The following is a 26047-nucleotide window of genomic DNA, read 5'->3' as shown; positions in this document are numbered from 1 at the left end:
AGTTTAGTTCCTGGAACAGTTACAAGTCAAACTGTAGAACAAAGCTACCTATGGCTTCCAACTGACCCCCACCTTGGGAAAGTCTTGAACAGTAAACTGAGTCCAATCTGAAAGTCGTTTTGCTCTACCAAATGCATATAGTACCCTGCCTAGTTACCATTCTGCAAGTTCTGTCCCAATTGTTTGAATTCTGCCCCAATTGTTTGCAAGGTATATATATATAATCCTGAGTTTGCTCAGGGTTGTCTCCCCTTGAAATGGGAGAATCCTGACATGTCAAAATAATTAAACTCCTCTTGCTTTTATATCGATTGCTGACTCAGTCAGTCTCATCCAAGAGGTCCTGGAAGAGGTTCAATTCGAGCCTCACACAAGGACACAGCAGCCACCTAGGTCTATCATAATTAGGTCCCAGCTCTCAGAAGCTTCAGCCAGTGAGGAAGCCAAGGAAGTGTCACATTTATTAATTCCCAGAATATCAATCAGGTCCTGTTACATTTCTTTTATAAGGATCTCAAATACTTGGGTGAGATGTTAGGATCTAATCAGACTCAACAGGCAATTCCCTGAGGCCTCCTATACTCTCATTAGCATCTGCAAATAAGGTTTTTTAGTTTTCTTCAATTCCTTTACATACATGTATACATGTAAACCCAAACAATTAAATGATTACTTCTTTACTGTAACTTTAAAAATGCTAATAGACTATTAAAATTGGTTAAACCTAAAGCTTAAGTCACAAATTGAACCCCACACATCAACAATGGAAGACTTCAACACCCCACTCTCACCAGTGGACATTAACTGTCAAGAAACTGAACTGAGAAATAATGGAACAGATGTTATGACCCAAATAGACCTAACAGATACCTACAGAACATCTCACCCCAACACAAAAGTATATACCTTCTTCTCATCACCTCATAGAACCTTCTACAACATTGACTATATACTCTGTCACAAAGCAAGTCTCAATAGATATAAGAAAATTGAAATGCCCTGTATCTTATTTTGGGTGGAAAGGGTTTATTTCAGTCATTCCATCATCAAGGGAATCCAAGGTAGGAACTCAAGGTAAGCACTTGAAGTAGAAGCCATAAAGGAATGCTGCTTACACACTAACCCCCTGTATCGTATCAGACCACCATGGATTAAAGCTGGAGTTCAACAACAACAGAAACAACAGAAAGTTCACAACTCATGGAAACTAAACAATTCTCTACTCAATTATCACTGGGTCAAGGAAGAAATAAAGAAAGAAATTAAGGACCCTCTAGAATTCAATGAAAATTAATGCACACCATACCCAAACTTACAGGACACAATGAAATCAGTGCTGAGGAAAGGTGATAGCATTAAGTGTCTTCATAAAGAAATTAGTGAGATCTTGTGATATCAACTTATCACCTGAAAACTCAAGAACAAAAGGAAGCAAAACACAGCCAAGGGGAATAGACTGCAGGGAATAAACTCAGGGCTGACATCAATGAAATGGAAACAAAGAATCAATGAAACAAAGAGTTGGTTCCTGAGAAAATCCAAAAAAAAAATCATTAGCTCTTACTTCAAAAACCTGTACTCTACTGAATTGGAAAATATAAAAAAAAATGGATGCTTTTCTTGATAGAAACTACTTACCAAAGCTAAATCAAGATCAGGTAAACAAGCTAAATAATCCTATAATCCCTAAGGAAATAGAAGTCATTAAAAGTCTTCTCACTTGGAGAATGTCAGGGCAGGGAGTCAGGAAGGAGTGGGTGGATGGGTGGGGGGATCACCCTCATAGAAGAAGGGAAAAGGGGGATGGGATAGGAGGTTTATGGATGGGAAAGGGGATAACATTTGAAATGTAAATTTAAAAATATCCAATAAAAATGGATCTTGAAAACAAACAAAAACAAACAAACAAAAATGATAGTATAATGTGAAAAGGGCTAGGAGCTAATGTAAGTAAGAAGTTGGGGGTGGAGGGTGGAGTGGGGTGGAGTTGGGTGGGATGGGGCAAAAAAAAGTCTCCTCCCTAAAGAGCCCAGAGCAAAGAATTCTACCAGACTTTCAAAGAAGAGTTTATACCAATACTTCTCAAACTATTCCACAAAATAGAAATAGAAGAAACTACCAAATTCATTTTATGGGGCAATGCAAGACTACTCAATAAAATATTTGCAAACAGAATCAAGAACACAGCCAAAAGATCATCCACTATGATAAAGTAGGCTTCATTCAAGAGATGCAGGGATGGTTTAACACATGAAAATCCATCAATGTGGGGTTGGGGATTTGGCTCAGTGGTAGAGCGCTTGCCTAGCATGCACAAGGCCCTGGGTTCGGTCCCCAGCTCCGAAAAAAAAGAAAAAAGAAAAAAAAAGAAAGAGATAAAAAAAAGAAAATCCATCAATGTAATCTACCATATAAACAAAGTGAAAGAAAAATATATAATCATCTCATTAGACACTGAAAAGCCTTTGACAAAATCCAATACTCATTCATGATTTAAAAAAAAGTCTTGGAGACATCAGGGATATAAGGCACATAGCTATATACATAGTAAAAGGCAATATCATTTATTTATCTGTTTGTTTATTATATAGCTAAAAGAATTATTAATATAGCTAAAACAATCCTGTACAACAAAATAACTTCTGGAGGCATCACAACCCCTGATTTCAAGCTGTACTAGAAGCAATAGTAATAAAAGCGCATTGGCATTAAAAACAGACAGGTTGATCAATGGAATCAAATTGAAGATCCAGAAGTAAATCTACACACCTATGGATACTTGTTTGTTTGTTTTTTTAACAAAGAAGCCAAAATTATACAATGGAAAAAAGGAAACATCTTCAACAAATAGTGCTGGTCTAACTGGATATTGGCATGTAGAAGAATGCAAATAGATCCATATCTAGCACCAGATACACTAAATCTGATAGAAGAGAAAGTGGGAAATTGGCACAGGAGACAACTTCCTGAAGAGATCCCCAGTAGCTCATGCACTAAAATCAACAATTAATACATGCGACCTCATTAAACTGAAAACCTTCTGTAAGGCAAAGGACATCATCAATAGAACAAAACAGCAGCCTTCAGAATGGGAAAAAATCTTTACCAACCCCGCACATGACAGAGGGCTGATTTGAAATATACAAAGAACTCAAGACATCAGATATCAACAAACCAAATAATCCAATTAAAAATGGTGCACAGAGCTAAACAGAATTCTCAGCAGAAGAGTCTCTAAAGCTGAGAAGCATTTAAGAAATGTTCACCTACCTTAACCATCAGGGGAGTGCAAATAACAATGACTCTGGGGTTCTATCTTACACCTGTCAAATAGCTAATAACAAAAAACTCAAGTGACAGCACATGCTGGTAAGAGTGTGGAGCAAGGGGAAGGAACACTTTTTCATTGCTGGTGAAAGTGCAACTTGAACAACCACTTTGGAAATCAATTTGGTGTTTTCTCAGAAAGTTGGGACTAGTTTTACCTCAAGACCCAGCTCTACTACTCCTGGGCATATACCCAAGAGATTCTCCATCATGCCACATGGACATCTGCTTACCTATGTTCAGCAATGCTCAGCTCAACTATGCAGCAGAATATTTGCCACAGCCAGAATCTGGAAACAACCCAGATGTCCTTCAACCGAAGAATGGATGAAGAAAATGTGGCACATTTGCACAATGGAGTATTACCCAGCTATTAAAAACAATGACATCATCAAATTTGCAGGCAAATGGATGGAACTAGAAAAGATCATCCTGTGAGGTCACCCAGACCCAGAAAGACAAACATGGTATGTACTCACTTAAATGGATAGTAGCCAAAAAAATAGCTAAAGGATAACCGCACTACAATCCACAGACCCAAAGAAACTAAATAAAAAGGAAGGCTCATGGGATGAGGCATGTGGATCTCACTGAGGAGGGAAAATAGAATAGACATCTTGGGTGGAGGAAGAGACTGGATGATTGGGGTGGGAAGAGTAGGGATTAGGGGTGAGGAGAATGGAGGGAGAGAGTACTAGGAGAGAGAATTGGAATTGAGGGTGCACATCTCTGGGATGAGCTAGAAAACTAGGGCAATGAAGACTCCCAAGAATCCATGAGAGTGACCCTAGCTAAGACTCCTAGCAATGGGGATATGGAGCTTGAACTGGCCATCTCTTGTAACTAGGCGAGACTTCCAATGGAGGGATTAGGATACCGACCCAGCCGTAATACTTTGGACCTGTAATTTGTCTACAAGATGTGCAGGGCTAAAGATGGCACACAAATTGAGTGAGTGGTCAACCAACGACTGGTCCAGCTAGAGACCAACGCCACGAGAGGTAGCCTACCCTGACACTGCTAACGATATTCTACTATACTTGTAGACAGGAGCCTAGCATAGCTGTCATCAGAGAGGCTTCACCCAGCAAAAAAAAAGTGATGAAAGTGATGCAGAGACCCACAGCCAAACATTAAGTGCTACTTGGGGGATCCTGTGTAAGAGGAAGAGGAAGGAGTATCAGAGCCATAGCGGTCAAGGACACTATAAGAATATCCACAGAATCAACAAACCTGGGCCCACAGGTCTCACAGAGACTGAACTGCCAACCAAGGATCCTGCATGGGACTGACCTAGGCTTTCTGCACATATGTTACAGTTATGTAGTTTGGTCTTCATATGGGTCTCCTAACAGTGGGAACAGGGCCTGTCTCTGACTCTGTTGCCTGCCTTTGGGATCTTTTCATCTGACTGGATAGGAGAGGAAGTGCTTAGTTTTACTGCAACTTGGTATGCCAGGATTGGTTGACATCCATGGAGGCCTGCCCTTTTCTGAAGAGAAACAGAGGAGTGGATGGGATTGGGAGGGGTGGGGAGAGAGACTGGGAGGAGAGGGAAAACTTCTCAGGATATAAAATAAATAAGTAATTAAACAATAGCTAAACCCTCAAATAAATTGCTTAAGGTTGGTTAGATAGAAAAAGGAACTATCATGTGTTAATTTTCATTAACTGGCACACATGTTTCTGTGAAAAACTTGAGGAGAGATTTTGGGGCTGCTTCTGAAATTTGGCAGGAATTTGATATCAGGCTGGGACAATTAAGGAGGTTCAAGGCAAATACAGCTGAGGAATGTATTATATTCCTTGTATCTGGATCATCCTAATAAACCCCTAAACATGGTGACCACAGGACTTTGTTTGTTGCCTTGATTTTTGCTCTGCTTGTTCCTTGACTACTTTATTTATGCTTTGTTTGTCCCTGACTACTTTGTTTATGCTTTAAGGACTGATCATATGTATGTACCCAGAATGATATAAAAGCATATTGGAAAAATTAAACTCCCCTTCAGACTCAGAAATGGCAGGGGTCATGCTATAGTGTTGTCTAATTGTCATTTTCTTTTTAATCCTCACTCCTGCCCTGGAGAACCTGTTGACTGACTGAGCTGGCTTGATCAAAAACTGATTTTAATATTAGAATGCCCAGAATCAGCTGATGGTTGTGGATGTCCGGGGTTGGGGGGCAGGGCATCTCTGTCCTGCCTTGAGTATTCTGTCAAATACTCAAGGGTGAAATAGTTTTTAAGTCACTCCTGTCATCTTGTTAAACATCAGCAAAGTGAAACTGCTGGTTGTCACATGATCTCTGACATTTGGTCCCTTACTCAGCTACTTCTTCACTTTGCATTTTCTCAAACTCAAGAGGGTGCTGCTATGGAAAGGTGACAAAAGTATCAACCTGTGCTTGAGTCTCAGGCACTTTTTAGAGCATTGTTGATCTCTGTCAAGGTCGCTTGGATATTAATTCATCCCTAAGTGATTTTTTTTCCAGTGCACCAAGCTCCCTCAATTGTTTATAAACAACTAAACTTAAACATTCCCATGTGATTTATTCAGCCAATCTCAGCATTTACATAAGAAGTACAGATGGCTTAAGAAGTAAGAAGTATAGTGTGACGGGGTGGTGTGTAGAATGGCTATAAACTCTTTTCCCCCTGGGGTGACTCATCCAAGACAGACCACTGTGACACATGACAAGATGGCTTGCACGAAGGTACCATTTCACATCCATTTGAAGGGGATAATGGTATGGATGCCACATGTCAAACTTGGCTTAACTGCAAACTTGTTGCAGCCTACAACCATCTAAAAGGAGAAGCCTCAATTAAAAAAGGTGGCCTAAGTAGGATTATCTTGTCTGTGGGTGTTGTCTAGATTGTTACAATTTGATAGAAGCGAAGCCAACCCCTGTGGGAGGAACCACTCCAAGAGCAGGTGGCCCTGGGACTTCTAAGCCAGCTTGGGCCAGGCAGCAGACAACCTTGATTTCTGTTTCAGGATCCAGGACCTCCTGCCCTGCCTGCCTTCAGTGATCAGTCAGAACCTGTACACTGGAATAAACTAGCTTCTCCCCTTAGTTGCTTTTGATCAAAATGTTTTCTCACAGCCACAGAAAGGGACCTAGAACCCAGTGCAGCGCCAAGGTCTTAGTGCACTTATTAACAAAGGGACATCCTCAGGAGGAACAGCCACAGAGCAAAACCACTAACCTGATGGCTTTGATGACTCGGGATCGGGATCTATTACTGGAGTGGGGTCTGGTGACATGTCAGCACCTGTGGGAGAAGGAAATTAGGGTGAGGGGCTGAGTGATGTTTATATTGTGACCCTGAGTAACATCTGATTTAATGTCTGTTAAATCGTATTGAGAAGATGCAACAACATTGACATCCAGGAAGTTACAGCCTCACACCGATGAAGACAATGCTGGACCTTCATGAACTGGATTAGAGCTCATAAATTATTTGGAGACAATCGATATTTCCTAAATGACATTTGCAAACAGCAATAAAGAGCTCTTGATAGAACTCATTTGAAGCAATATACGTCCCATTGCCAGAATATCCCACTCTCTGCCTAAATGGATGCATCTCTTTAACTATAACTAGCATCTCCTTTACTCTCCTAGTCCAGGTAGATCTAGTATGAGTTTACAAAATGAGCAAACAAGCTGAGAATTAGACCAACCTGGGAGCGTGTGTGATGCTGCTGCAACCCCAGACTCTGCAATCGGAACAGAAACCAGAGCCACCAGCCCTGAGACTGCTTAGAGTGTATGAGGGAGATACCATAGAGGCCAAACTTAGGCAATGCACCATGTCTACAAGGATTCACAGCAACTGTAACCCTCACATGATGGTGGCAACTCAAAAAGAACCACCCATGTTGGAAAACTGCTTCCAAATTCTTGAATATTTATGGTGACTTGATTTCATAATAATGAAAATCAACAAATTTGACCTGCGTAAATTATGAGCAGATAAATTTTGGCATGCCCATATGATGAGACAGGGCTTAGAAATAAAAAAAAATTAATTAGAATAATAAAGACATAATTAATATTATCAATATAAAGGATAGGTATCAGGAATTGCTTGGACGACTCATTAAGTGTTACACAAGTAAAGAATTCCAGCACAGCAGGGTGTGGTGGTGCAAGTTCTTAAGGCCCAGACAGGCAGATCCCTATTAAGGTATAATCTACCTACAGTAAAATGTACCAACCTATAAAGACCAGCCGGCTATGTACAGAGTTCCAGACCAGCCAGGGATATGTAGTGAAAACCTGACTCAAAACAAACAAATAAACAAACAAAAACCCAGAGAATGTACAAAGTGTGATGGTGTGATATAGTATCTTTGGTCTTTCATAAGAACAGCAATCACTCTTAATCCCTGAGCCATCTCTCCTGCCACAAATACTATATATCTTAAATATGGTAACTATTAAGTTCACGGAAGCACATGGTAAATTTCACTGGAGGTAGATAATACCTCATTAGAGCTGACTTAAGATGAAAAATAACAGACTTCATGTAAATGTGGGGCTGAACGTAGGGGGCATAGACACAGAAGACAGGTAGGAAAAGTCTGCTGTTACCCAAAATGGAAGGGTGGTGAAGGCTTGGATCTAAACAGTGGCTGTGACACGAAAAGGAGGCCATGATTGGAAGCCTCAGTGCCACTTGAATCCACAATGCTATGACTTGAATCTATAAAGTATCTACAAAGGCTCATGTGTTAAAGTCTGATTGCTTGGCTGGTGGGCTTTTGAGAAGCGGTTGTGTCGTCAGAAGTTTAATTTCCTGGTGGGTAAATCTATTGATGAATTCAGAGCCGAGTGGACCATGAGGAGCTAGAACCTAGTTAATGGTGATAACTCATTGGAGGTGTTTCATCGAAAGGTATCCATGTCCCTGCTTCTGTACAGTCGGGATCTTTTCTTCTTAGACACACTGAGGTGAGCAGTTATGCTCTGCTACTATGATGTCCTGCCTCTTACCACAGGTCCCAAAGCAAGGGAGCCTGTCCACCTTGAGCCCGAATAAAGCCTTCCACTCTTATCTATTTTCTGAGTCACTTCATCATTATAGCAACAAGAAAGTGTCCAACACAGTAGCTACCAATTAAGCACTGCATATGCATAGTGATGAAACATCAGACACAAGCCACAAAATTTGATTTACTGGGGAGACTCCTTTTAGAGGGTGGGGATGATGACGATGAAGATAGCTTTGATGATAATAGTGATGAAGGTAACAATGATGAGGGTGATATTTCTGTGTCTATTTGTAAGGATGGAAATATTCTGTTTTAATTATGTTTTGAGATAGGGATTTCCAGAGTGTGGCCCCAAGAGTAGCCTCATAAACACTCTCGGTAGGAAAGCTCTGGTGGTTTGAATGAGAATGCCCCTGTATATGCTCATATAGTAGAATGTTTCACCACCAGGGAGTGAAACTGTTTGAGAAGGATTAGAAGGCATGGCCTGGCTAATGTGGGTGTGGCTTTGTTAGAGGAAGCAGACTTTGAGGCTTTGAGGCCAGAGCCAGTGAACCTTTCTCTGTCTGCTGCCTCTAGATCAGGATGCAAAACTCTAACTATTGCTCCAGCATCACATCTGTCTGCTTCCCTCCATGATGATGACCATGTACTAACCCTCTAAAACTGTAAGAGTTGCCTGGGTCACAGTGCCTCTTCACAGCAGTAGAACAGTAACTAAGACACAAATCATTGGATCTATCCTAAACCTGCTGAGAAACACTGAGGGTAGGACCCATTGACCCATGGTTTAGTAGGTCTTCCTTGTGATTCTGATGTCCCATGAAGTTTTAAAGATGCTGCAGTACAATAAGAGGATGGGGGTTGGGGTTGAAATGGCCTCATGCTATTTCTGAGTGGGTGAGATACTCTGAAATCATATACATACAAAATACTTCAATTGCTGTCGTCCCTTGACAGACTTCAAAGTAATTATTTCTGATCTAATGTCTCCGGAAAACAGTCATTTATTCCCACTTAAGCACGTGATGAGATGCGTGTGCATATTGCTGCCATTAGAGAGCAGCAAGAGAAGGTATCAGATCTCCCAGGAGCAAGTCACTGACCATTCAGCTGGGTAGAGCCCTTGGAATACAAAAAGAACCCCTTACCAGAGAAGATGGCTCTGGTGCCATCTATCAGTGTATGAACAAGCTGCTGTGGGCACATGGGACCAAGTGGCTCTCTGTACAATTCAGTACATGTCATCTCTCTGACAGGTTCTCCCCAAATCCCTGGCTGAAGAGAGAGTGAGGGGAACCCGTATGGCAGGACTGCACATGAGCTGCCTACACATGGCCTGTGTCTCAGGCAGGTCCCAGTCATCATCACACACAGACCCTACGGGTGCTCTAGTGGGAAACTTTACCCACCTAGATCATCATTTGGAGCCATTTGTCAGCCTCAGCCAAGAACAGGCCTCTGCAGATAAAAATCTCAAATGGAAAGTTTCCATTGAACTTGCCTACTTGCCCCAATTACCAGCCAGAGTGAGTGCCTCCTCTAGCACCTGTGCTGTGTAAGAGCACTGAGGGCAGACAGTATACACTCGTAATTTCACCAGACGTGTTCCTTAGTCACCAAGCAACTAAGTTAGGTGATGGAGCAGGGGTCGCTCATCAAAGGTGCTTTACACTGACAGTAACTTGTAATAGCTCTCTCTCTCTCTCTCTCTCTCTCTCTCTCTCTCTCTCTCTCCCTCTCTCTCTCATCACTTTGTCTTAAAAAACTGTCTTTAAAAAATTTATGATATAAATATATCTCCTGTATGCCTATAGGTCCATCCATTTCACAATAATCATATTGCTGAAGAAAATCAACTCTGCTCCCACCCCCAGCTTTCCTCAATTACCAGCAGCTACTCAGACAGGTTGGAACTTCACAAGCCCCTCTCCCATCCATACTGGGCTTGTGCCTAGCTTGATCTTATTCAGGTCTTGTGCAAGCATTGAAATCTGCTGAGCCCATGTGTGCAATAGTATCATCACGTCCAACAACTAGTGTTTTGTGTTATCTACTACCTTTGACTCTTACAGTCTTTATGTTCCCTCTTCTACACAATCACTGAATTTTATGTGGAGGAAGTGTGATATTCTCTACACACTGACAGTTGTGGGTCTCTATTGTTACCCACTATAAAAGGAAGCTTCTTTGGTGAGGATTTGAAGATATACTAACATATAGGTATGAAGGCAAGAACTTAGGAGACAGTTTATATTATTAATGTTAATAATGGTGGTGGTGGTGGTGGTGGTGGTGGTGGTGGTAGTAGTAGTAGTAGTAACAGTTTTTCCCCTAGGACCTATGACATAGACAGTCCCATGTCTTTTGTTTGTTTGTTTGCCTATCAATTGTTCTAGGCATGTGTTCTCCCTGTGGATAAGCAGTAAGTCTATTCAGAACGTGGTTGGTTACATCTGTAACCTTTATGCCATTACTACATCAGCAGGTATATCTGGCCATGACAACTATTATCGTAGCTCACAGAATTAACACCTATGTATGACTTTCGATTACTTTTTTCTTCCATTAGCATGCTGAGTATCTTCCAGAACTATGAAAAGGAAGTAGAAGCTTTCCCTTTAAATGATTCATTTCTTGGTGAAACTGGAACTAATAATACAAAACATAGACACTAATAATGTCTCAATAATGGCACAGAGTTTTGGCGTGTGTGTGTGTGTGTGTGTGTGTGTGTGTGTGTGTGTGTGTTCTGAACTTTACAACACTTCCCTAGAAGAGCAAGAATATAATGGTTACAGGGGTCAAAGTCCTCTGGGAGGATCAACTAATCAGCCAGGTCTGGAGAATGGTGAGTCCTCTCACTGTGGTGCTTTCTCCTGTGCTTCAGCAACCGGATAGTTGACCACCCACTTCCACCCAGCTTCTTCTGGTGATCCCCAGCTGTGGGTCATAGGAAGTTTTCTTACCATTGAGGCTGAGCCTGGGCACATGCGCTCTTCGACTGCCAGGTACTGGGTCAGCCACAGGTAGAACTGGAAAAATATGGAAATGGGGGTTCAGAGCTGAAGGTCTTTTCTTAAAACAAACACACAACACATCAGAAAGAGGCTCAGCTAGCAGCTGGCAAGTAGCTACAACTTGATCTTGCCTTCACCCATGGACTCTGATGGATTAACTGATGGATTTTTCAATGAAACCTGAGCCAAGTTCAGAAGGCTGACAGAAGTTCCCCAGCAAGAGCCTGCTGGCCTAAATGCTCTCCTCCTTGTCACCCTGTAGAGACTCCAAGTTCTACATTTGCTGTTAATAAGGTTAGAAATTGAACAACTGGACCAATGACATAAAAGTCAAGGTATCCATGAGGATACTGGTTGTCTTCATTGACCCCGGAGGACATTATACCACCTTGGCTTGACTGCTTTGCCATTCATCTAGATGGTGGGGCTGCACACAGGAGGACTGAAGGCAGAGAGGTGCTGCTCTTACCTGATAGGAGACTCGGCAACTCCTCATCATCCAATGATGGTAACACACACACACACACACACACACACACACACACACACACACACACACGCATGCACACACTCAAATACACTATCAGAAACAACTTGCTCCATTCATTTTCTCACATGTGAGATGTCAACACCACTCCCTGAAAAAGGAATTGTATAAACAAGGTTCCTATCATTTTACAAAATGGTTTGCTTCTGTGTCCTTCTGTCTAGCAGGAATGGGGGTCAAAAGCCAAGGTGTGTCAAGAGGGGTCAAAAGTTCCTTCTATTCACACACTCAATGTTATACTCTTTTGCTTATTCAATAAAGCCTGCTTTGGTATCTAACGTCAGCAGGCATGTGACAAGCTCTGTGTAGGACAAAAAAGAAAATGATCGGAAGAGATGAAGTCTCCTCCTGGTGGGTGAAGGTATACAACTCTAGGAGATACTGGGCATTACATGAGGGGGTTAAGATGTGGCACTGCAGGAGACACTAAGCATCACAATGCCCCTGTATTCCCTGGCAGTGCCTCTGCCCCATCCCTGAACACCGGGCCATTTTCTCTACAGGCCTAGAATGCTGGGCATGGCATGTGCTGTGTACCACATGCAAGTTTTGTTGTTTTAATTCATGGCTCATTGACCAACCTGATGGTGTGGTTGGGCGACTTATGTCTTCTAAACTGTGGGAAGCTAGAAGAGATATTGGAGAAACCATACAAGGAAACTGACTTAGGATATTTAATGAGGAATAGAGAGAAGAGGCTTTTTGCCTGTTTCAAGTTTCCTGGAGAAGAACTGATTACCTTTCCACTCAAAAACTGTAAAAGCACTTGTTGGGGTATGTTGTGTGAGACCGTGTCTCAGTCCTTACTAACCCACCTAAGGCATTCTCTGATTGGCTTTAATAAAAATGTGAAGGCCAATTAGCTGGGCAGGAAGTACCCAATAATACAAAATGTTAATCATATTAATTTACACAGCCTTGATGATACTCTGCTGTGCATGAAGACACTGGGTTTTCTGTGGTTCTATTTACAGGAAATATCCAGACTAGGCAAATCAAAGCATAGCGGAGGAAAGCAAGCTGGTGGATGGCTTGGTTTAGGGAGTGGCTGAGGCTTGTATCGGGGAATGGCACTTCACCTGTTTATCTATCTCAGAACAGAGGAACTCCATTAAACCAGGCCACACCATCAGGCACCCGCTGTGCACTAGGCTCTACACTAAATGCTCTGCTTACTAGATCCAGGAACTTTGATGCCTTCCTCCTCTTAAGAGCAAGACAAAGCTGGGTGACTGCGGCATAGGAATTAGGACCTGCCTACCCTGAGCTCCCCCCAAACATAAACAGCGATAAAGGGGCTGGAGAGAGGGTTCCGTGGGTGAGAGCTTATAGAGATCCTACCCTCCACACAGCGGGGTCAGGTAGGGTCTTTGGGAGCAGACAAGAATCAGAGGAACTTGCATCCTAAGGGAAGAGCAACCACTCTTGTAGCTGTGAGGCACACTTAGAAGGGAAGGAGGGGACTGTCACCTGCACTGAGTTAGGGTTGGCTCTCCCAGGCTCCAAGACCAGGAGAAATAACTTCGTTATTTTTAGACACTCATCTTGTGTTTTGTTTTAGCATCAAACAGACTAAGAGACATTCTGAGGTGAAGTTCTCCTCATCGTATCATCATGTGTCCTTGCTGTTCACCTTGGAGCTTCTTGTCACCAGGGCTCACAGCAAATGAGGGGTTTGGGGGCATCTCCAAGACAAGAAGACTCTTCCTTCACTGTTCAGTATCTGGGGTTCCCTTCTTCCCAGAGTCTGGAGCTCCCAAGTGGTTTTGGAGGACCATGCCCAATTTTGGGACATGGATGCCTTTTAACCCCACAGTATAGGCTCCCCCTGAGGTATCTGTCCTGTAAGTGGCAGCCCAGACCACAGTCCCTTTGGCTGGGCTTCATTGCCTTCCCACTCTCTGGGCCACCATTATAAACTTTAGAAGGTCACATGCACACCCATACCTGCCCCTTCCAGCCCCACCTCCCACAGCAGGTACCTTCCTCTCTGCCCTGCCTTCTACCTTCCCCAGCATCTTCTAGAAGGAGGCTGCTCTCTTTCCCTAAAATAGAAGTCCTGCTTGTTAACTTGTGTAGCTAACTTCATGCATATTTGATTATCTACGTCATGCTGGTTCTCTCTCTCTCTCTCGCTCTCTCTCTGTCTCTGTCTCTCTCTGTGTCTGTCTGTCTGTCTGTCTGTCTGTCTGTCTGTCTCTCTGTGTGTATGTGTGTGTAGAAGAAGAAGATTAAGGTCCTGCAGCCAAGAAACATCATCAGGAAACGAGTGGATTCATACTGGCTGTTAGAGTAATAAGAATTAACAGTGAGGACAGACTGAGGTCTGCGGCCATCACAGGTGATGAGCATGTGAAATTAGCAGAGGGGCCTGAGTGAGAACATTCAGGATCCATCTGCTCAGTGATGAACCCCTTGATCCTAACTCCTCTCATCTCAAAAGGATCCTCTGAGTTTTTGAACAGACAGTGTGCCTGGCCCATATGCTTGTGGGGTTTGTAGTTCAAGGTGCTTTGGAGACCACGGTCTTAGGACTGTGCTCAGACTGTTGGTGTTATCACTTCATGGGACAAATTTGGGCATGAGACTCATCAGCTGGAAAGAAGACTAAAGAGGTGTCTCATGTTGGGAAACAGCTACCTATCAAAGAAAATCTACCAAAAGCATTAGAGCCCATGGATGAAAAGTCATTAGGTAATGCTATCTAATGGAATTAGTCAGGAGCCACAAATCCAGTTTAAAATTTCTGATAACCACAGTTGAAAAAAGTAAAGGAAGAATTTATTTTGAATAATCTTATATAACTTACCATATTTAAAGCATTATCATTTAAATATGTTATTAATATAAAAGATTTCTTTTTATAGTACTCTTTTAAATTTTTTTGTATGTGTGTGAGTCTATGTCTGTGTGCTAGTGTATATTTGTGTGTGTTTGTGTGTGTGTAAGTGTGTATATGTGTATGTGTGTTTGTGTGTGTGTGATATGCATGTGTATGCGTGTGTATGTGTGTGTTTGTGTGTGTGTGTGTGTGTGTGTGTGTGTGATATGCACGTGTGTGTATAAAAGGCCAGAGGTGTCCTGCTCTGTCACTCTACTTTATTCCTGTGGACTGGATCTCCCACTGACCATAGGGGTAGAATGATCGCCAGCAACTCCCAGAGATCCTGCTATCTCTGTCCCCCACCCCTAACTCTGGAGTCATATAGACATGTATGCAGCTACTGATGTAGGTGCTGGGGGTCTGAATTCAGCTCCTGATGTTTACATAGAATATGCTTGTACCCATTGAGCCAGCTCCCCAGAGCCTAAGTAATTTTTTAGAAAGTAACTTTGAGGTATAATTAATATGCTAAAAACCTGAGCTGGATTTCAGTGTTTGCAGACTCATAAATTTAGATTCAAACTACATCTGTGACAGGAAACATTACCATAATCAAGAGAATGAAGATAGCTCCTGCCTCCAAGTTTCCTCATGTTCCATATATGTGTGTAGCAAGAATGCTTAATGAGATATGCCCCCTTCACAGATCTTAAGTGCACAATCCTGTGTTAACTTCCTGTAGTTCTCTAGATTGCACTCATGATGCTACAGAAGCTTTAAACCCTCTGGACATCAGTGTTCCATTTCCCCAAGTCTTCAAAAGACCCAGTGTGTTCTTGGTGTACACAGTACACCTCAGACCCACTAGCTGTGTTTCCAGCACTTGGGAGCCAAATGAATTCTGCAGAAGGCTACTCTTCACCCGCCTTGCCACACTATGACATATGCAATTATACTATTGAAATGCAAGTTGCTACAGATAATGAGAGAACATCAAATATTATAACGATAAGTGAGGTTTGACTGTAATGGTAACTCCTGCCCACTGTGACCAGAAAGAGGTGTGCATGGAACTCACCAGGTTGGGAAAAATGACATTTTTCTATTCCAGATCTCCCCCCAACCCTGACACTAGCCATGTGCCCTACTTTATTTCTTAAGTTTCAAGCATATGAAGTGACTCTTTGGTAATTTCTCTATCTTTAGCACAGGTGCATCTGTTCATTTTGTGGTTTTCATTTGGGAAACGAGAACCCCTGAGTTCCAATATTCTTGGGACATAGATAACATTACAGTAAAATCACAGACAGTCAAACATGAAGTGAAGCTGGCCAGGGTTGAGTCCAGACTAACTCAGTCCCATTTTCCTCAAATCACAAGACCTCAGGTGAAGCATTATTGGTAGCTGGTGGTTGTAAAACCTTTTCCCATCACCGTAGACAACTGAGAAACCACAGTAAATCCAGTGATGGTGTTGATGGGGTCTTACCTGATGCAAGGGAACTCGGGGCAAGCTTAGAAGATGGTTGAGTGGAGATGGCAGCAGGCAGAACTGGAGTAAAACAGTATTTAATAGCAAGTATTTATGCTGATTCAAGGGCAGGTGGCATTCTGGGCTCCCTGTGGCTTCACATGGCATAGCTTTCTTCAGCTCTGAAGTGCCCACCACATAAGAAATAAAAATGCTATCCATTTCTTATCCCCTGAGTTCTGCCCTCTAGATCCAATCAATGTTCCCTATCCTGTTTCTGGCAGTCTTGAAGTCCTAGTGCAGGTATTAGATGTTCTTTAGTGATGATTTTATTCCCTTTAAGAATGGGTCTGATGCATTGAACTACCTGAGGATCCAGCTATACCTCTCTTGGGCATATACCCAAAAGATGCCCCAACATATAAAAAAGACACGTGCTCCACTATGTTCATAGCAACCTTATTTATAATAGCCAGAAGCTGGAAAGAACCCAGATGCCCTTCAACAGAGGAATGGATACAGAAAATGTGGTACATCTACACAATGGAATATTACTCAGCTATCAAAAACAATGACTTTATGAAATTCATAGGCAAATGGATGGAACTGGAAAATATCATCCTGAGTGAGCTAACCCAATCACAGAAAAACACACATGGTATGCACTCATTGATAAGTGGCTATTAGCCCAAATGCTTGAATTACCCTAGATGCCTAGAACAAATGAAACTCAAGACGGATGATCAAAATGTGAATGCTTCACTCCTTCTTTAAAAGGGGAACAAGAATACCCTTGGCAGGGAATAGAGAGGCAAAGATTAAAACAGACACAGAAGGAACACCCATTCAGAGCCTGCCCCACATGTGGCCCATACATATACAGCCACCCAATTAGACAAGATGGATGAAGCAAAGAAGTGCAGACCAACAGGAGCGGATGTAGATCGCTCCTGAGAGACACACCCAGAATACAGCAAATACAGAGGCGAATGCCAGCAGCAAACCACTGAACTGAGAATAGGACCCCCGTTGAAGGAATCAGAGAAAGAACTGGAAGAGCTTGAAGGGGCTCGAGACCCCTTATGAACAACAATGCCAAGCAACCAGAGTTTCCAGGGACTAAGCCCCTACCCAAAGACTATACATGGACTGACCCTGGACTCTGACCTTCTAGGTAGCAATGAATATCCTAGTAAGAGCACCAGTGGAAGGGGAAGCCCTTGGTCCTGCTAAGACTGAACCCCCAGTGAACGTGATTGTTGGGGGGAGGGCGGCAATGGGGGGGAGGATGGGGAGGGGAACACCCATAAAGAAGGGGAGGGGGAGGGACTAGGGGGATGTTTGCCCGGAAACCGGGAAAGGGAATAACACTCGAAATGTAAATAAGAAATACTCAAGTTAATAAAAAAAAATTGGTCTGATGGTACAGACCTTCATAATCCCTTATTTGCTTCTTATGTGTATTTTATTCAGTGTTTAATTACTGGAGGTTTTGTTAGTAGGTATTGTACTGTCTGTAAGTGTCATACTATCTGTATGTGCTGTACTCATGTCTGTAGTTGTCACTCTACCCGTAGGTGTCTCTTTGCCTCTAGGTTTGTATTAATGTGTAGATGCAGCAGTGTTCGGTGCTATCAAACTATCTGTTGTCACATTGTTGATTATTAACAGAGAATCACCTGGGATATGGACATGTGAGATATTAACACAATTGCAGTAATTGAGATGGGAAGACCTGCCCACTGTGGGGGTACCATTCCCTAGGCTAGGATCCTGAACTGTGTAAGTGAGTAAAGGGAGCTGAGCAGTAACATGATGTCATCACTCTCTGCTTCCTGATTATTGATGTGATGTAACCAGATGCTCTAAGCTCCTGCCGCCTTGATCCCCCAACCCCATGATGAAGTACACTGTGAACAGTGAGCTAGAAAAATCCTTTCTCCATTAAATTGTTTCTGTCAGAGTATTGCAACATGGCAAGACAAAGGAAACTGGAAAATGTTTCTACATTGAGGAATTATACCTCAAATCTGTGATCCAAAAGAAACCCCTCCTCTTTCCTGTGTCAGCCATTCTGCCACAGTGATGAGGAACACTAACCCAGAAATGACTCTTCCTTTTCAAGACTTTCAGAATAAACACAGTCTGGATGACACCTTGCTATTGGCTAAGTGAAACCCATTTTGGATTTAGGAACTCTAGAACTATAAGGTAAAAGAACCCCCCTTCTCCGCCGCCCAAAAAAAAAAAACAAAAAAATTACTACACTGGTTAAGCCATCAAACTATGACAGTTTTTTATAGATGTCATAGCAAACTCAAACAATAGGCTAACACGTGAGGAAATGACTCTTCCTCCAAAGAAAATTTAAAACATGTCATTTACCAAAATTGATGCATTTGTACATTTCAAGAGCAACTGGTCAATTAATTAATTAATTAGTTATAAGTGTATATAATGAAAGCATTTTCTAATGGTTTCTAAAGTAAAATTAAGGTAAGGTCTTTCTAGGCAGTTAGTGAATCTATGCAGTGACACCCTGGAGGTCTTTCCTACACAAACTCAATATCCAGGGCAGGTTAAGGTGAATCTCTCAGGGACACAGCTGACCGCCTACTATTCATCTTCTCTTCTGGATTTAGATGGGCAAACAGATGTGCCCAGGGGAAGCAGCAACGACAACAATGATGATAATAAATCACTTACCTGATAATATGGTGGCTGGATTTCCATTGCCTGGTGGTACAAATAAATCAAGATATGTCTTATTAAACTCAATTGAATGATTTTTTATGTGCTGTATTTATTAGTCTAATGTGATAGGTCTGAAATACAAAATAGGAAATCAATTCTCAGTGAAATGCAGGCTGTGGGGATTAGCAGAGTCTGAGAAATATTTGCTGGGTTGATTGTTTTGAAGATTTTCTAGGGTAAAGTCTTAATATATGGCTCTTTGGAACAACTGAGAGTAAGCCTGTCACCACGAGAACTCAGGGACACTTGTCCATCCTCAACTGTTGTTCTGGACTAGGCACAAAGAGGACAGTGACATGTCCACAACTGAGATATATTCCCAGCTCATGCTTCCCTCAGAGCTGAGTGGACTCTCAGTGAACAACTCCATTAATCTTTTCTATACATGATCAATTATTCCAAAGAATGTTATTATATTATATTATACATTATAACATATTGTATTATGATAATTTAATTGTAGAAAATGATACATAATGTATCATAATTATTGTATATGCCAGATTATTACATGCTAATGTTGAGTTATGATGTAGTTACATCCCAGAAAAAGACCATAAATCAAAATATCTTGGGCTAAAATATCCTAAGTGAAAAGCTTTGCGTAGTGGTGTGTGCTTGTCATCCAGCTCAGGGGAAGCAAAGACAAGCAGATCTCCGAGGTTTGCTAGCTTGCTAGCTGAGTCTACTAGGGGAGCTCCAAACCAATAAGAAACCCTCTTTCAAAAGCAAAGTGGATGATACTTTGAGGAAGGACATCTAGGGTTGTCTTCCACATGCATGTGGCCAAACATACATGTCCATATACACACACATACACATGTGTACCACTCATAAGAACATATGCATAACTCCACAAAACATGACAAATGCATTTAACATAAGTAATACACCAAACATCAAACTTTAGCAACAGAGGATCCAGCAGATACTGGTTGTTTTGTATGCTATCAGATGGCTGATTGGCTGCTGCGATTCACTGTGGCTGCTCAGTATAAGGAAAAATGACTGTATTGCATGCCACTGACCTGAGGAAAGATAAAATTTAAAATACAAAGCACCAAAGCATGTTTTTTTGTTTAATGCATGCTGCTTTCTTACAATCATGAAGTCAAGAACACAGATCAAGGCAACATAAGCAGAGACCATCTGTATATAACCATATATAAATATATATATACATATATATGTATATCTAAAACCATATAATGTATAATAATTATATATATTTACATACTGTTACAATTTTCAAATAATTGGTAATCCAAAATGTGTGTGTGTGTGTGTGTGTGTGTGTGTGTGTGTGTGTGTGCACAGCAAAACCAGAAAATTAGAAATATAAGGAAACAAAAAAAACTACACAAGCCCAACTGGCCCTGAGCTAATTATTGGAGTTGACTGTTTAAACTCTGAGCCTCTTGACATTGGAAGAGTAATGGCAATCCTGCATAATGGGCAGCTCTGCCCTTGGTAAGTAGTGTTTGCTGAGAGGAGGTTGTCCCTTTGGTTGTTGGTTTGGGACATATATTAGAACGCTGTGCATAAGTCTATCTCTTTTCATTCCATAGGTATCTACAGAGGAGCTGTCTTCTCTTGGTTCTCAGATAAAGAGAAGACAGCCTTTCTCAACAACTCCCCACCCTGGGGAGAGGGGAGAAGAACTGGATGGGCAAGGGATTAAGGCAAAAATACAAAGACCATCTTAGATGGGAGGCAAATCCTATAAAATGTGACTGACAGGAAGAGTGTTTGCATTGTGTGTTCAATGTGTTCAATTCTCTCTGTGGGAGTGGTAATTTATCCGAGACATGAGGAGGAGGAGTCTGGGGAAATGTGAAGGGAAAAAGAATGCTTGGAACTGAAGGAAGAACTGGGGCAGGTCCTAGATCAATACCACCTTGTCTATTAGGGACTAAACAAAGGGTCAGAGGCAGATCTAATGCAGGATAAAGAGTTTCCTCAGTGGTAAGAGTCATGCATGGGAGCCTTTGAGTGACCTTTAATCTAATGCCAGCACCTGAAGATCCCGAGTTCAGCTTGGGAGGCATAGATACTCATTCTAAGTTCCAGGCCCAGCCTGACTTTGTGCGCATGTGCATGCAACCACGTGGACACACACACAGAAGTGAGGAGCCCAATGGAACAGGCTTTGAGAGATTCTGAGCATGGAGAAGGAAACCATTTTCAATGTATGGCAGGATGGTAACAGGTAGGTGGTGGCTTGGAGCACTGTTGCCATTCAGAAAGATGACAAGACTGGAGGATGGTGATCTTGGAGTTGAGAGTTGCTGAAGAGTTTAGCATACACCTTAAAAGTAGAGACAGTATTTTCTGAGGTTATTAGTTAAGTAGGATGAAGAAGGAGAAATAAGGAGGGTCTCCAATTCTTCTGCTTAGGGACACTGAGCAGGGAGACTGAGTACCTATAGCATTAGCTCTCCACCGAAGCTGAGCTACACACGACCCCATCCAACTGACTTCCACAACTCCCCTGACTAGCTAGTGATGTCATTCAGGGAAATTGGATTAATTTTCTGATTCTGTTTTATTATCAGTAAAATGGATATTTAAAAAGCACCTAATTTGCAGTCTCCATCTACACCCAGAGTTGGGGATATCCCACAGTCCTGGGACACAAATCCTGCCTGCAGAGAGATGGTCTGCCAAAAGCTCTCTCATTCCTAAGCCCTCAGGTGGGACCCCACTTTCTTTCCATTGACTGTCTGAGGAAAGACCTTCTGGAAGCAGAGAGGGTTGGATGGGACCCTTCTGGTCTCCATCTGCACCCAGAGCTAGGGCTATCCCACAGCCCCTGGACACAAAACCTGCCAGGCAGAGAGCTAGTCTGCCAGGAGTGCTCTCCCTCCTAAGTGCACAGCCCACAGGTGGGACCCAACTTTTTCTCCACTGACTATCCAAAGAGAGACCATCTGGGAGTGCACAGGGCTCAGGAGCCACAGGATGGCCTAGGACAGGACTCTTTAGCCTCCATCTGCGCTCAGAGCTGAGGCTGTCCCACAGCCCTCAGACTCAAAACTTTCCCTAAGAGAGCTAGTCTCCCAGGAGCACTCTCACTCCTAAGATCACAGGCTCACAGGCCTACAGGAGGGACTAGCTCCCATCAGAGACAGAAAGACCAACTAACATCAGAGATAATCAGATGTTGAGAGGCAAGAACAAGAACCTAAGCAACAGAAACCAAGACTACGTGGCATCATCAGAACTCAATTCTTCCACCACGGCAAATACTGGATATCCCAACACACTGGAAAAGCATTATTTGGATTTAAAACCACATCTCATGATGATGATAGAGGACTTTAAGGAGGACATAAATAACTCCATTAAAGAAATACAGGAGAACACAGGTAAACAGGTAGAAGCCCTTAAAGAGGAAACCTCAAAATTCCTTAAATAATTACAGGAAAACACAACCAAATGGGTGAAGGAACTGAACAAAAACATTCAGGATCTAAAAATGAAAATAGAAACAATAAAGAAATCACAAAGGGAGACAAACCTGGAGATAGAAAACCTAGGAAAGAGATCAGGAGTCCTAGATGCAAGCATCACCAACAGAATACAAGAGATAGAAGAGAGAATCTTAGGGGCAGAAGATATCATAGAAAACATTGACACAATAGTCAAAGAAAATTCAAAAAGCAAAACTCTCCTAACCCCAAATATCCAGGAAATCCAGGACACAGTGAGAAGACCAAAGCTAGAGAAAGAGATGCCCACGAACATACAAGGAGCATATAGAACTCAAAACAGATTGGACCAGAAAAGAAATTCCTCCTGTCACATAAGAGTCAAAACATAAAATATACCAAAAAAGGAAAGAATATTAAAAGCAGTAAGGGGAAAGTAAGGGAAAAGTAACATGTAAAGGCAGACCTATCAGAATTATACCAGACTTCCCAATAGAGAATATGAAAGCTAAAAGATCCTGGACAGATGTCATACAGACCCTAAGAGAACACAAATGCCAGCCCAGGCTACAATATCCAGTAAAACTCTCAATGAACGTAGAGGGAGAAACCAAGATATTCCATGACAAAACCAAATTTACACAATATATTTCCACAAATTCAGACCTACAAAGGATAATAGATGGAAAACTCAAATGCACAGAGGGAAACTATACCATAGAAAAAGCAAGAAACTAATCTACTTGCAATAAATCCAAAAGAAGATAGTCACACAAACATAATTCTACCTCTAACAACAAAAACAACAGGAAATAATCACTATTCCTTAATATCTCTTAACATCAATGAACTCAATTCCCCAATCAAAAGACATAGACTAACAGACTGGATACATAAACAGGACCCAGAATTTTTCTGCATACAGGAAATACACCGCAGTGACAAAACAGACATTACCTAAGAGGCTAGGAAAAATTTTTCCGAGCAAATGGTCCCAAGAAACAAGCAGGAGTAGCCACTGTAATATCAAATAAAATTGACTTTCAACCAAAAGTTAACAAAGAAGATGAGGAAGGACACATCATATTCATCAAAGGAAAAATCTACCAAGATGAACTCTCATCCCAAACATATATGCTCTAAATGCAAGGGCACCAACATTCATATAAGAAACTTTACTAAAGCTCAAAACATACATTGCGCAACACACAATAATAGTAGGAGACTTCAACATACCACTGTCATCAATGAACAGATAATGAAAACATAAACTAAAGAGAGACACTGTGAAACTAACAGAATTTATGAACCAAAATGGATTTAACAAATATCTATAGAATGGTTTCATCCTAAAACAAAAGAATATACCTTCTTCTCAGCACCTCATGGTATCTTCTCAAAAATCGACAATATAATTGATCACAAAACAGACCTCAAGAGATAAAATTGAAATAATTTCATGCATCCTATCAAATCATTATGGCGTAAGGCTGCTCTTCAATAACAGTAAAGCAACAGAAAGTCCACATACACATGAAAGCAGAACAATGCTCTACTCAATGACAACTTGGTCAAGGAAGAAATAAAGAAACTAAAGACTGTTTAGAATTTAATGAAAATTAAGGCACAAGATACCCAAACTTATGGGATACAATGAAAGCTAAGAGGAAAACTCATAGCTCTAGTGCCTGCAAAAAGAAGTTGGAGAGAGCATACACTAACAACTTGACAGCATACCTCAAAACTCTAGAACAAAAAGAAGCAAATTCACCCTAGAGGAATAGATAGCCAAAAATAATCAAACTCAGAGCTGAAATCAACCAAGTAGAAACAAAAAGAACTATACAAAGAATCAACAAAACCAGGAACTGGTTCTTTGAGAAAATCAACAAGACAGATAAACCCTTAGCCAGACAAACCAGAGGGCAGAGAGACAGTATCCACATTAACAAAATCAGAAATGAAAAGGGAGACATAACAACAGAAACTGAGGAAATTCAAAAAAATTATCAGATCCTACTACAAAAGCCTTCAACAAAACTGGAGAATCTGAATGAAATGGACAATTTTCTAGAGAGATACCAGGTACCAAAGTTAAATCAGGATCAGATAAACCATCTAAACAGTTCCATAACCCCTAAAGAAATAGAAGTAGTCATTCAAAGTCTCCCAACCAAAAAATTCCAAGGACCACATGGGTTTCGTGAAGAATTCTATCAGACCTTCAAAGAAGACCTAATACCAATACTGTCCAAACTATTCCACAAAATAGAAACAGAAGGAACACTACTCAATTTGTTCTTTGAAGCAACAATTACACTTATACCTACACCACACAAAGACCCTATAAAAAAGAACTTCAGACCATTTCACTCAAGAATACTGATGCAAAAATACTCAATAAAATTCTTGCAAACTGAATCCAAGAAGACTTCAAAACGATCATTCGCCATGGTCAAGTAGGCCTCATCCCAGTGATGCAAGGTGGTTCAATATACAGAAATCTGTTAACATACTCCACTATATAAATAAACTCAAGGAAAAAAAATCACATGATCATTTCATTAGATGCTGAGAAAACATTTGACAAAATTCAACACACCATCATAAAAGTCTTGGAAAGACCAGGAATTTAAGACCCATACCAAAACATAGTAAAAGCAATATACAGCAAACCAGTAGCCAACATCAAACTAAATGGAGAGAAACTTGAAATAATCCCACTAAAATCAGGGACTAGACAAGGCTGCCCACTCTCTCCCTACTTATTCAATATAGTTCTTGAAGTTCTAGCCAGAGCAATCAGACAACAAAAGAAGGTCAAAGGGATGCAAATTGGAAAAGAAGAAGTCAAAATATCACTATTTGCACATGATATGATAGTATTCTTAAATGATCCCAAAAGTTCCACTAAAAAACTACTAAGCCAGATAAACAACTTCAGCAAAGTGTCGGGTATAAAATTAACTCAAATAAATCAATAGCCTTCCTCTACTCAAAGGATAAACAGGCTGAGAAAGAAATTAAGGAAATGAAACCCTTCACAATAGTCACAAATAACACAAAATACCTTTGTGTGACTCTAACCAAGCAAGTGAAAGATCTGTATGACAAAAACTTCAAGTTTCTGAAGAAAGAAATTGAAGAGGATCTCAGAAGACAGAACAATCTCCCATGCTCATGGATGGGCAGGATTGATATTGTAAAAATGGCCATCTTGCCAAAAGCAATCTACAAATTTAATGCAATCCCCATCAAAATTCCAACTCGGTTATTCATAGAATTAGAAAGAACAATTTACAAATTCATTTGGAAAAGCAAAAACCTAGGATAGATAAAACTATTCTCAACAATAAAAGAACATCTGGGGGGATCATCAACCCTAACCTCCAGCTGTATTACAAAGCAATCATGATAAAAACTGAATGGTATTGGTACAGAGACAGGCAGGTAGATCAGTGGAAGACCCAGAAATGAACCCACACACATATGGTCACTTGATCTTTGACAAAAGAGCTAAAACCATTCAATGGAAAAAAGACAGCATTTTTAACAAATGATGCTGGTTCAACTGGAGGTCAGCATGTGGAAGAATGCAAATTTACCCATTTTTATCTCCTTGTACAAAGCTCAAGTCCAAGTGGATCAAAGACCTCCACAAAAAAGCAG

General features: G+C 41.3%; 1 protein-coding gene across 2 annotated transcripts in view; it reads right to left on the bottom strand.

Annotated features, from left to right (window-relative positions):
* The window catches only part of Dmbt1l1 (deleted in malignant brain tumors 1 like 1), a 134446-nt gene that overhangs the window by 91464 nt on the left and 16935 nt on the right, over positions 1-26047 (bottom strand). For both annotated transcript variants that reach the window (NM_001447286.1, XM_087593529.1), the window contains exons 4-7: positions 18900-18929; positions 16212-16274; positions 11301-11366; positions 6540-6605 (exon numbers count right to left, since the gene is read on the bottom strand). In NM_001447286.1, coding sequence (NP_001434215.1) covers positions 6540-6605; positions 11301-11366; positions 16212-16274; positions 18900-18929 — 225 coding nt within the window. The remainder of the gene's footprint in view (positions 1-6539; positions 6606-11300; positions 11367-16211; positions 16275-18899; positions 18930-26047) is intronic.

This window comes from Rattus norvegicus, chromosome 1 (genome assembly GCF_021556685.1).
Source record: "Rattus norvegicus strain SHRSP/BbbUtx chromosome 1, alternate assembly SHRSP_T2T, whole genome shotgun sequence".
NCBI lineage: Eukaryota > Metazoa > Chordata > Mammalia > Rodentia > Muridae > Rattus > Rattus norvegicus.
Note: the sequence above shows the minus strand (reverse complement) of the source record. Positions and strands in the feature narration are given on the sequence as shown.